The 12,730-nt window shown below is 39.3% G+C and overlaps 1 protein-coding gene across 1 annotated transcript in view; it reads left to right on the top strand.

Annotated features, from left to right (window-relative positions):
• The window catches only part of LOC139735217 (uncharacterized), a 57,305-nt gene that overhangs the window by 24,622 nt on the left and 19,953 nt on the right, over positions 1 to 12,730 (top strand). Inside the window, exons 2-5 of the mRNA XM_071645975.1 lie at positions 8,551 to 8,617; positions 10,291 to 10,347; positions 11,276 to 11,347; positions 12,007 to 12,163. Coding sequence (XP_071502076.1) covers positions 8,551 to 8,617; positions 10,291 to 10,347; positions 11,276 to 11,347; positions 12,007 to 12,163 — 353 coding nt within the window. The remainder of the gene's footprint in view (positions 1 to 8,550; positions 8,618 to 10,290; positions 10,348 to 11,275; positions 11,348 to 12,006; positions 12,164 to 12,730) is intronic.

Genomic DNA, 12,730 nt, shown 5'->3' with positions numbered 1-12,730 from the left:
ATAGGACCGATGGTTTTTCTTCTTTTTTTTTGGGGGGGGGGGCACCAAAAAATAAAAATCAATCATTTTGGTGGCCCGATCGGGCCACCAAAATAAAAGCTATAGTGTGGAGCCCTGGTCTTTTGTGGATAAAGTGTCTTGCTGAAGGGCAAATATCGGGCTTCGAGGGGATTGGAACCGCGAACCCGTACCACGGCTAATTGATTCGGATTTTACTTGTATTTGCAGGTCAACTTTAGATAGACCTTTTTTTTTCTTTTTTTGCGATACAGCTTGGGCTTCATGCGCATTTATTTACAACAACAGTAAATCCGAAGACGAGCAGAAAGAATGTCAGCACCAGGAGTAATCGCACCGGGCCGAAAGGGGAAAAGGAAAAGTTGTATATCCTGAATCTACCCCCCACATCGACAAGAAGACAAATGGAAAAAAAGAAAAAGAAAAATATGAATGGACCCACATGAAGCATAATTCTGGAAAATCTGCGGGATATTCGTTATTTCATTTTGCTGTGTTCAAACTATACACCAGTATAGCTTTTCGAGTGTGATCTTAGTGCGTATGGACGTTCTATGGACTTTAAGTTTATAATGCGAAAGAGGGTAACTATACAACAATTAACGACATTGATAACGCCAAACATTCGGAAATTTCAGAGTGCAAGAAAAATAAGACGTCCCGGAAGTACGCCAGACATCATAATTGCTTTTTTTTATTCCTTTATAGCTCCACAGCATCACCTAGGAAAATCAATTTGACCAAGAACAAAAGCGCGTCCCTCTTTTCTTCCTGGGCAATTACCCCGGACCCTTCCCCTGGCCCTAATCCTAACCATAACCCAAACTCCTCACCCTAAACCTAACCCTAATCTTTACTCTAACCTTACCATTAACCAGTATTTAGCGGGGGAAGGGGGGGGGGGTTAATTGCTCCCTGGGGTTAATTGCCCGGATTAGGTTGCAACACACAACAAAAACCTCTTCCCTAGCCCTACACCTTCCCGATCTCCGTGTGTTGTCAGGTGAAACGACATGTTCAAATACAAGAATAAAACAACAGTAGGTATTGATTGAAACTCGACACCCATTCATGCCAGCCAGGCCAGGCTGAAATGTAACTTCAAAGCACATTCCGACAGCTGGCTGACAAAACCACATGGCAAAGGAATTTGCGCGCGCGTGTGGATTGCTCAATAAAATTGGAGGGCCTGGGAGCGGGAGAAACAAGGATGATTGCTACTAGTCTGTGAGTTATCAAAAGCAGACCTTTCGAACAATTGCAAACGTCATGATACTATTTTGTCTTCCTTTTGGACTGAAAGAAAAAAATCACAAAGACGAGTTGAGTACACGTTGTATCACAATTTTTTACATAGCCATGCAAAAAGATTACTACACTCATGTCATGACAAGAAATGAATATTCCAAGACAAATACAAAGCAGCCTCGGGTACTGACGGTGACAAGAGACGCCATGCATTCACGACGCACGTTGGGGAGCAACAGGGAGGTGGGAAGAGACTCTTCCCGCCTCCCTGGGAGCAACATGGAGTTGGCAGGGAGGGGTGATCCTGGAGTTTGTGAGAATTTCCAGATACTCCGTGACAACAGGGAGGTGGAAGAGAGACACTCCACCTCCCTGGTGACAACACGATTGTGACGATCTTAAAGCATGGACCCTACCACGCCCAGCAAATCTGCGTGCTACTTCCTCAAAATTTGAAGGAACTTTGTCTCTGATCTCTTGAGTTGTTTTTGCTGAATATCAGGAGCTCTCCATGCCTGAAGTTCAAATGGATGGTTGCCAAAAATTTCATAATTTATAAATCTCTCAGTAATTTATTTTAGGCTGTTGACGCTGCCGTAAAAACATTCGAAATTTCATATAAACTAGTCAGGATAAAGACAAAAATCTCCGCACAAAACAAATGCAAGTATTTTCTATTGTCATTGGTAGTCAAATTTGTGTCTTACAGATAATTAAATTATGATTAAAGCAATAGGTATAGTATTAACTATTGTATTACACGTAGTAACACTTTCATGATAAGTTTGACGTTTTAAACGGCTACATTAACAAAAATCGCAGGAGAGTTTTTTTAAGGAGTTCAACCATTTCTAAACGTGAAGGCATGTTAAATGAAAGGGAAAAAAAGAATCAACGTTTGTAATCCTGGGTCTTCGACTTGAGCTATCTTTAATTAAACATTCCTTCTCTGTTCATCTCCAAGACCCCAGACTGTTCATGACCTCCGAGAATGCGCCAGTACGCGCGGTTTCTTCTGGTGATTGGTCTCTCTCTCTCTCTCTCTCTCTCTCTCCACCTCTCCCCATTCCCCAGTCTGGCACCTTGGCATCGTGGGAACTTTCATGTGAAGCGTGCCAAGTTACTAGTTACCACTGACCTGCTGGCAGTGTAATAATGCGAGCAGCAAGTGGTAGACATTTTCTTCTGCTGCTGCTACTTTTACTGCCGAAATACTGGTACTCGGCTTGGTTCACCACACACTACCACCAGTTATTTGGCGAGAGACACGTTGTGTATTGGAATATAAATGGACTTTTGCACCTTCCTGAATTGAGTAAGTGTCTGACAGTTGTTGAAATCGTGACATCGCTAACGTTAGACAGCCAGCGTTAGTTTTAGGTTTGCGTATGCGTGATTTCATGGGTTCAATGTTCGAGGAAAATGTTGGCTGTGGGGAAAAAGGTGGCTTCGAAATTTTTGCTTGCCCGATTCCATTGACTGCGCCCATGAGTACAAATTTGACGACCATCGCGAGTCGACGATGATAGTGCTGTTTAGGCAGCTGTGCATGCTGTACTAGTGTATAACTTTGTATATTGTGCACGAAGAATTTTCCGGCACATGGCAGCAGGACGATATGGTCTCTTTCCACCTCCCTGATTAGTGGTATATCTAACGAACTACATTGTAGTATCTAACGAGCTACATTAGTATCTTTGCGGTGTGCCGGAGCATGCTGCTGCTATCCATCCATGCTCGAACGTCGTCTGCTCAACACAGCGCTGTCTGGATTCGATCAGCGCGCACAATGTGCACACGCATGCAACACGCCCGAAACGTGTAGAAGAAAAATACGCGTATCCCTCGCTCGGACATCGGCACTGAATCGTGACGTTCTGAACGCTACACGTTTCCCTCTGCGGGCGGGCCTGTGCGAGCGAATCGTGTAAAGTTCACTTCCACTCGATTCGCTCACGCGAAACGGGTGAGCGGACCCGAAACGTGTAAACGTGTAATACTTAGTGGTGACTGGTACTGTACATAATATTTTTGTACTTACCCTCTTGACAGGGAAAGTAAAGCTCACTGTTAGGCAAGTCAAATGAATTGGTACTTTGCTATTGAGGGTATTGACCCTTGTCCATACGCCTTTCAGGACAAGTGGGAAAAGTGATTTTGTCGTGAAGGGAAAGTACATGTATTAGGGTACATTGATCAGTAATTAACTGCAGGAGTCCTTCAAAATTGTGGGGCATGTTTGGTTTACGCCACTCAAAAACAAGATCTTGGTTTGCCACCCATCAGAAGATTTACATTATACTTCTTTTATATGGGAGTACATCTGTTTGTTTGTTTGTTTTTTGTGTTTATAGTGCATATATGTTCATTGTGTATATTTGAAAAAAAAAAATTGATTAGGTCTAAGTAATAGACCATTCCTGTACTGTATTACAATTTATGGATTATTCTTTTCCTACAGTGTAGTAACAAAGCATTTCATTCACCTGTTTTCTCCAATTAAGTTTAATAGGCAGGAATTCACTTAATTATTTGCTACGAAGGGCAACCTCTGTCAAGCTTATTGGTTGTTAAGGACAGCTTTTGTGAACAAAGCATGCATAAATTTAATACATTACAGAATCTCTTACCAGCATGAATTTTCAGTTCTTATTTAGGGGTGGATGGAATTTGTTAGATGACAGTTCGGACAGAAAGAAAATTATGTTCACAGTAAGAGTTCTACCTAGTTCTGTCAGTTTGGGTAAGTGCACATTTCATATAAGCTGATTCTCGGAAAATATCAAAAAGTGCATAGATCTGCAAATAAGAATGGACAAGCACACATATCATACATGTACATTGTATCATTCTATGAAACATTATTCCACCTAGCTTAAGAATACGGTATACAGTAATACCCCACCAAGATAAAGTATGATCTGAGCTATCATCCGAGATGGTCTGTAATGACCCTACATGTATGTAGTCTTTGACATTTTGTATACAGTGGACTCCCGTTATAACGAAGTCCCCGGGACGAGCAGTTTTCTTTTGTTGTATCAAAATTTCGTTCTAACTGAACAAATAAACAATAAAAATACATAAAGCGTATAATGTTGCGGCCTTAATTCTTACTTCGTTGTAACCAGAATTTTGTTATAACCGCTTTTGTTATAATGAGAGTGCACTGTAGTGTCTCTTGCATAATACTCTTCATTTACCATCTACAGAATACTGTAAAAGTGGAAATATCAACCCACTGAAGACAGTTTGATTTTGCTACATCATACATTTCCCATAAACCCTTGCCTGAGTATGCTCGGGATTCGTCCTCAACAGGTTAATGGTGTTGAAATTTTCATGCATTTCGCGCAACCAGAAACTAGCATGAAAACAAAAGCATGTGAATGTTTTTGCTTGCCATATGTTTCTGTAGTTGATGTCCTGATTCTGCGGAATTACAAACGTGTGAAACTCATCTTACTTGGCTGAGTGTGAAAAATAACTTGTGCAAAAATATCAGCTTTTACAGTAGATAAAACATATTTCACAGAAAGGATTGATGCTCTGTTGGATTTTATTGAATTATTATTTTCCTTCCCTGTGCCTTAGCTGTTTTGTTTTGTTTTGTTTTGTTTTTTCTGCTGTGGGTGCATTTTCTTTCAGAGGGTGTACAATTTCTTTCCATATCCGTAGTCAGTTGAATATGGTCCGGCCATAAAATTAGTTGATCCCTCAGGAGTTAAGTTTGTTTTAAATGATGATGTGTTGTCATTCTTTGCAGTTTGATTTACAAACTTGATTAATACAAAGATAAGGCATCTCTGCACATGATATTGAGCCGAGGTGTTGCGTGCAGAAGCATCAGAAATTGAGAAAACCGAGATGAAAGTGAGATGCATTGACTGGAGAGGGGCTTTTTCGTTCACTCGGCCTGGTATCGTTTTACAGGAAATCTGAGTAATTCAGCAAAGCCCATGTGATAGGACACGCTGTCAGAATACAAACTGTAGGATATTTTTATTGGAATGGACCGTTTCCACTCAATGGCAGTTTGCAGTGATGGAATGTCAACATGTTGTGGCTTTCATTCACCACATTCAGAAGACTTTTTTTTCTTAGACATTGCTGCTTCTGTTTTTTTTTTCTTTTTTTTTTTTGGGGGGGGGAGAAGTATGTTATAAAGAAATGAAAGGATTATGTGCATTAGAATACCTTTGTGTGTGTGTGTGTGTGTGTGTGTGTGTGTATGTGTGTGTGTGTGTGTTTGTGTTTGTGTGTTTGTTTGTCCTAAACATCAGAACATATATTAATATTACTATTCTTTTTTATTGAAAGCATGTCAAAAGAATTCTTTTGATCCAGTGTAATGGATACAGAGATTGTTCAGGTGTCATTAGTACTTATGTATTTCCGGTTTGTTCTTTTACTCTGATATACGTGTATTTCAGATGTCGATCTCATCTTGGATGCCAAGACCTCTCTGAGCCTAATACATGTAGCAAACAGAGTTTCTTGTTGGACAGTTTTATTCTGGTGTGCTTTATATGTCTTGACAATCAAGCCCAATAAATCCTTTACTGCAGTATCTGTGGTACATACGTAGGTAGGGCCTACATGTCAGTGCTTTTAAAGTTCATTTTGCTATTTCTTGACTGATTTTTGTTTCTTTTTGTGTCATTGGATATGGATATACAATTGTATGTGGAGACATAATGATTATAATAGTCTTAATCATCGTCATCATCATCATGAAAATTTAGTAGCATTATGACAGTTTCAATCGGTGAAATTTGTGGAAATCATTCATGAATTAGTGAAATGTCCATAATGGTGTGGTTCACTATCCCATCATTTCTACCTACCATCAGTCAAGGTTGTGCATTTGCTCCTGTATTACTGCATGGTAATCTTGAGTGTTTCTGTGAAGACTTACCCCCCTGGCATTTACTGTGCCCATGTGTTGAGATACATTGTATGTGGGTCAGGGTTGAGAAGGAGTGGGGTGGGGAGGAATGAGTGGCTACATTTGAAGACCGACAAGTGCTTCTTCTAGTGACGGGGGTAAGAGTGCAGAGGGATGGTATTTAGGGGGATTTGCATGTTCATTAGCCACAGCTGATGCCCAAACTGTACTGGGAAGGTTTCGCTACACAGACATTCGTGAAGCTTGTAAAAGGGGCAGACTAAGCTGCGTGGCATGTTTGAAATGTCAGGGTTTTCACTGCATCATCTATGAACATGTAATGCACTGGCATATACCATGTCTCAGCAAGAGAGGAGCTGGTAGTGTTAACAGTGCAATACAGTATACAGTATGTTAACTTACTTTGTGATTTAGGCATTTTCTACATTGTAGGTCCTTTCATTTGTTTGCTTGTTTTTCGTATGTTTTGTTCTGATGTGTTGCCTGTGCTATTTATTGTCTAGTGGCGCTCGAACTGTAGGTCAGTACACAGAGGTATTCATATTTGTAGATAATTTTCTCTGAGGACATACAACATTGTAATGAGCTGTTTTAATTCACCTGCTTTGAACTAAAAACATATCAAAATTTGTACTACATACACGAGTTGAGTGTTGGGCAATCCTTGGGCGTGGGTTTCTGGTTGCTTTGAGCCATCTTTCTAGTGCATGAAAATATGTTGCAAGAATGTTGACCATGTTACTACGAAAAATGGGCAAGTGTCCCACAGTGCTGACAATGCCCGGTGTATGCATATTCGCAGAGTGGTATTGTTCTCTACTGGCCCACCAACCAGCTTTTATAGCATATGGCTACTATGCTGTCAATACTGAGGGTGTATTCTCGGTATTGATTGTTCTCTATGAACAAAGACGTACATGTAGCTTATTTCAGTAGAGTCCTTTGTGTCCAGATGAGAGACTCCTCTGGCTGTGTGCTGTAGATGGCAATGTGTGGCATAAACAGGCCTTGTGCAATGGACACAATGCTGCTTGTTTGTTTTTTCTTTGTTTCTTCCCCCAATATTCTCCTTTCATTTTTCAGTTGGTTTTGAAAAAAAAAAATACACAAAAATGTACATTGTTCTGTCAAGGTGATTTTATGGGGGGGGGGGGGGGAGGAGAATACAAAGGGATTTTCCCTTTTTGCTGTGTATGACTGATTTCCACACATCATACACGTAGCTATTTGCAGAAAGCATTATATGGGATATCCTGTGTATTTTATACTTCAGTTTCCTGCTTATATATACATACACACAGTGAACATGTGTAATAAATTCATGCTTATCATTTTGTTTGCTCTGATCATTTGTAGTAGACGTTGCAACAAAAATTTGGGAATGGATAGTATATAGAGCTTTGTATAATACTGTAGCTGATATTAGTGGTCCTTGTGAATCTTTTTTTCAAAAGGATATAAGGAGCGTGTTCATTAAAAAGCAGAATATGCTCTCTTAATTCCATCTTTAATCTTTACTCATTTCTGGGGCCCATTAAAGTATTGTAAACTTTAAGATATTTTGCGGCATGAAATTTTTGTGATTTGGAGCCAACAGCCTTTTTTGCGGCGCGAAATTTTCGCAAATTACCACTGGCATTCAGTGCATATAGTTTAGACGAGAACTTTCACATACGTAGTTTAATTGTGCAAATCTTGGCTCTCGCGATATTTGCAAAATTGATATGCATGCAAAGATTTCTGGTTTTACAGTACCAGGTATTCAGTATGATGGGTTGACAATGTACACTTTGTACATTCCATAATGATATATGATCGGGGTTGTGTTGATTTGTATTTGAGTTTTTTGGTTTTTTTTCTCTCTCTTTAATAGTGTAATGACTTCGCTTTGTAAGCCTGTCACGACAGAACATCATGCATTTTCATTATGTTCTGACTACAAACACACTGGATGATGTGATGGTTGATGGCTGTGTCAGATTGACCTTGATATATACCTGTGGAAATTTAGAAAGATGCAGCCCTTAGTTCACTGGGAAAATAGGGAGGGATTGAGTGGTAGATGATGCTGTCGCATTCTTTGTGTACAGTGTTTGCTCTAGAATAAAGAAAGGTTCAGGGACAGATAACACACTCCTTGTGTATACATTTTGTGTTAAAAACATATGATTCAGCTTATTACCCAGTGTAATACACACACATGCACATATACATGTACATGTATTGTATATAAATATACTGTCATAAATACAGTAGCCATTAATCAAAGAGTAAAGAGTGAATTGTGTGCCATCTGTAAATCAAAGGTTTCAGTTTTGTGTATCAGATTTGCTTACATTCTTCCCTTGTGTCTATTCCTGTCCTGTCTTTCACAGAACCAGCCGGGCACCACCCAGGAATGCTGTGGCTCAGAATGCATCCCCTCCAACCACATCTCTCAAGGTATGAGCCATCCCAAGGGCTTTCTTACCAGATTATGATCACCCTTTTTCCATTCTCACCAATTAATATCCCAACAATAAACAGGCATGATATTCTGTAGATTTAAATCTGATTTCAGATTTTTTTTTCTCAAGTCTGTACACATTTTGCTATTTTCATTTATGAAAATCACCTGAAAATTTTGATGTCTGATTTTTTTCTAAAACCTCAATATCATCCCTGAATAAAGTGTAACAAAAAAAAAAGGTAATGTTTGACAGTGCCATCCACTCTGAAACTAAAAGTCATGATGTTACAGCGCAGTAGAAATATCTATTGTGCAGTGAGTTGCTAGCCACTGAAGCTTCCATAATGTATAAATGGCTCTGCAGGCTTCTGAAGCAGCTGATGTACTACCAGCCATGCTTGCCTGGTGTAGTGATCTTAACACAGAGGGGAAGTCAGGTGACAGAGATCACAAGTTTTCTATGGTTAGGGTGCATACTTTCAATCATGAAAGCAAATTTCACTCCAAGTTAATGAGAATCATGCTCCATTATGTGTGTAATTTTTCTGGCAATGCTTTGGTGGCTTTTGACATGGTTGCGTGGCAGCGTTCGCAGCCACCTAGCGACTTTTCTCAAAGTCAGGATTTGTCATTGCTAGTGTAACTACTTTGTAAATCTCAGGTGTGAGACAGACCTGCACTGGTGGATATGCATTGCTAAGACAGTATTCAAGTTATAAATCTCTTTCCCCTTGATTTTTGTAAATGGCTGGTTTCCACACCCATCTTGCTTTAACCTGGTGCAAGGTTTGATTGTTACGTCATACATGCGCAAAAAGGGTGTACGAGGCACACAAGAAGTTCCTGTGACTTTCAAACTATAGTAATGCATTTTCTATTCAAAGATTTCTTCTCAATATACTCCTGATATGGTGTAGCTCATCACCGCAATTGTATTTCCTAACTTACTTGATTTGGGGACCAGCTTTATAGCCCTGGGAAATTGTGATGCTAACCCATTACTGTCAAACAGGGTGGGAATGATGCAGATATGTAGCCCCCATATTTTCAGTAAAATGGCCTCAGCCTCTTTAATATGTCTCTTACGGTCTTACAGAGTAGATCAAGACTAGTACTAGAAGTGACCGTGTGGTTTGGAAAGTTGACTGCTAGATGTATTGAACTTGTTTTGAGATGTGGTGCAGTGCAGCAAGCTCATCTGAATTGAAGTTGTGTCTGCACTTTGTCTGATGGCATACCTGGGAGTACTATATGTGTGAACCAGCCTTTAAATCCTTTATTTGTAGTCATCCTTCTGCATTGTTTAGCTCTGTGAATGAAACCTTGAGGAGATACTTGCAGAAATATGTGAGAATTTTTCATAAAGGATAATATCTGTTGAGAGGATTACTGTTTACTCACATCACACACACACACGAAGCTTTGAAGCTTATAAAGACTTTTTCAAACATGTAAGAATTAAATATGCAAAAGAACTGATTTTGATGGTATATTCTGATCCAAGTGATGTACTTAAAAATGAACTCTTTGCAGGCAAAAGTGTGATACATTAGTAGTCTGTGTAATTAGCAGCCTCCATTTGTGATGTGAGCTTGTAGCTACAGGTGCTGACTAATGGCTGATTTTGGTGACTAATGCATGATGCGTTCTTATCTCGCCTCTCCAGAGTCTGCACGGTGTATATGCCAACCAACACTTTGTCCACATGGCTAGTGTGTCTAGAGTGAGTACCATTAGTTACAGCCAAGGTTTACTTATCAATGTGTCAGTTGTTCAAACTGAAATAATGAAAGATAAGATTTCTTTGTGTTGATATGGAATGACAAATGCCAGATAACTTAGCACATATTGATGATATGTATCACAGATGTAAAAGCTATTAAAGTGCTAGGGCATTATGTTTCCCTGGTTGTTTGTTGATATACCCCAGATTTTTAGTAGTATAATGGGGGAAAATAGTTCTGTGGATTTCCTTGAAACAGCTCATGGCGTTCATGGAAATTATAGATTCTATGATTAGATTTTGGATAATATCCCCCAAGGTTGAATGTCGCTAAACTTTTAAAGCGACATTTTTCTGGCTGTAACTTCATCTGGGAATGTCCCATGATGATATGATTAAATAGTAGGAGAAGTGAAAATAAAGACTGTTCTATGAAATGACAGGGGTGGAAGATCAAGGGCCAAGGCGATGGTCAAAGGTCAATGTGCTTTGAAATTTCTGGTCATAATTTTAGTTTTGATTATCCAGTTGTAATGTTATCAGGTAGGAAAGAGAAATACACAAACAGTCATAATGGTAGAATAACGGGTGAAAGTTAAGAAGTCAAAGGTCACTAAACTTTAGCTTTAAAAAGCTGCGCTTTTTTTTTTTTCAGCCATAACTTTAGCTATGAAGTCTCATTGAGATGTTCCTTTGTTTGTTTGATTCTTTTAATGCCATAATTTGGAAATATTCCACAGGCACAAAGATAATTAAAGATCCATTCCCAAGGCTGGTGGTCAAGATAGTAAAAAACAAAAATACCTCTAAATGTAGATGGAGGGAAAAGATATCCCTTATGTTTTCTTATCTTGCTAGTGCGTTGTCATAATGGTATGACTCCTTGATTCTGTAAGGTATAATGTAATATGTCTTGATTTCTACCCAGGGTTGTGTTGCAGAGCTTCAGGTCAAGAGTGGTAAAAAGTTTGAGGGGATCCTGAACACATTTTCCCCATTAGTAAGTGCCTTCCCCTTTGACTTTTCCCACAACATACACAAAGCAAACTATGATACATGCATTGAGAGAAATCAGTATTCATATTCAGACCTCCTTTGTGTGTTTGTATTTAACATCTGTTAGTGAAATTACTGTGTAAATAACAATGTTCCTGTGGTGATGCAACTACTCTTTACGTTGTGATTTATGGAACTTGGTCACATCTTTTGCAGTGATCTGTGAATGTGTAGCAGTATTTCATCAGTCTCAGATCCATTTTCAATTGAGTAAAGAAGTGACATGTTGTTGAGGTTAAGTTGCTGTGTCATTGCTCAAAGCATGAAAGGTAGAATTGACATATGTAATCATGAAATAAGAAAGAACACCTCACTGTCAACACGAGAAGTTTTTGTGGTTTATTCTTTGGTTACATTTTCAACGTTGCACCCATTGGTCCTTTGTTGAATCAGTGGCATTAATTATGTGCTGCACAAAACTACGTAAGTCACATGACCTATTAAATAATGTAGAGTAAGGTGAAAGGCTGAAACACACGAGACTACAAACTTGGTGTACCAGAAATGAGAATCCTGTTGCATTTCATGGGAAATTCCCCAGTGACTTCATCATTTTTTCACTGCACTTGTGACCAAGACCGAAATCTCTTCTCTGTTGATCAGGGTGACGTAGAACTCCAGGAGGTCCACGCCGTTGATCCTCAGAACAGCTCCGCTATCCCGTCACCCAGCGAGATTACCGAGAAGGTGGTGTACAAGGCTTCCAGCATTGTCTGCATCAACATCAAGGACGTCGACATGGACTTTGCACACAGAGGAGGTGGGTGTGGTCATCTCTATGAGTGTTTGTTTGTGCATGTGTAACTACATGTATACATATGATAACATTCGTACACACATGCATATACATGCATAAATGTAAACAGATTGACACACACACACACACACATGCACCAAAGTGAACCGATGGCTAAATGTACTCCAGACTGGAATGTATGGATGACTATCACTGAAACTTTGGAGTCATAATAACTCTAGAATCACTGAGCTAAAATTTCTTGCTTAAAGGGAACGTAAACCCAAAGAGCAATGTGGATTGAGTGAAAGCAGTAATATTAGTAGAACACATCAGTGAAAGTTTGAGGAAAATTGGGCAATCGATGCAAAAGTTATGAATTTTTAAAGTTTTGGTGTTGGAACTGCTGGGTAAGGAGACTACTAGAGGTTATGACGTATGAGTGGACTACAATATAAAGAAAATATAAAGGGAATTCAATAAAAATTCATTTTTCATGAAAATTACATATTCCATCAACTTGATACTGACATATGTTAGGGGTAGCACTTATTCCCCCTGCTTTCTAAGAGCGGCTAGTCAAGTACTCTT

This window comes from Diadema antillarum, unplaced genomic scaffold (genome assembly GCF_040938485.1).
Source record: "Diadema antillarum isolate AM-2024a unplaced genomic scaffold, OU_Dant_1.0 seq00000565_RagTag, whole genome shotgun sequence".
NCBI lineage: Eukaryota > Metazoa > Echinodermata > Echinoidea > Diadematoida > Diadematidae > Diadema > Diadema antillarum.
This window is presented reverse-complemented; position numbering and strand designations above follow the sequence as displayed.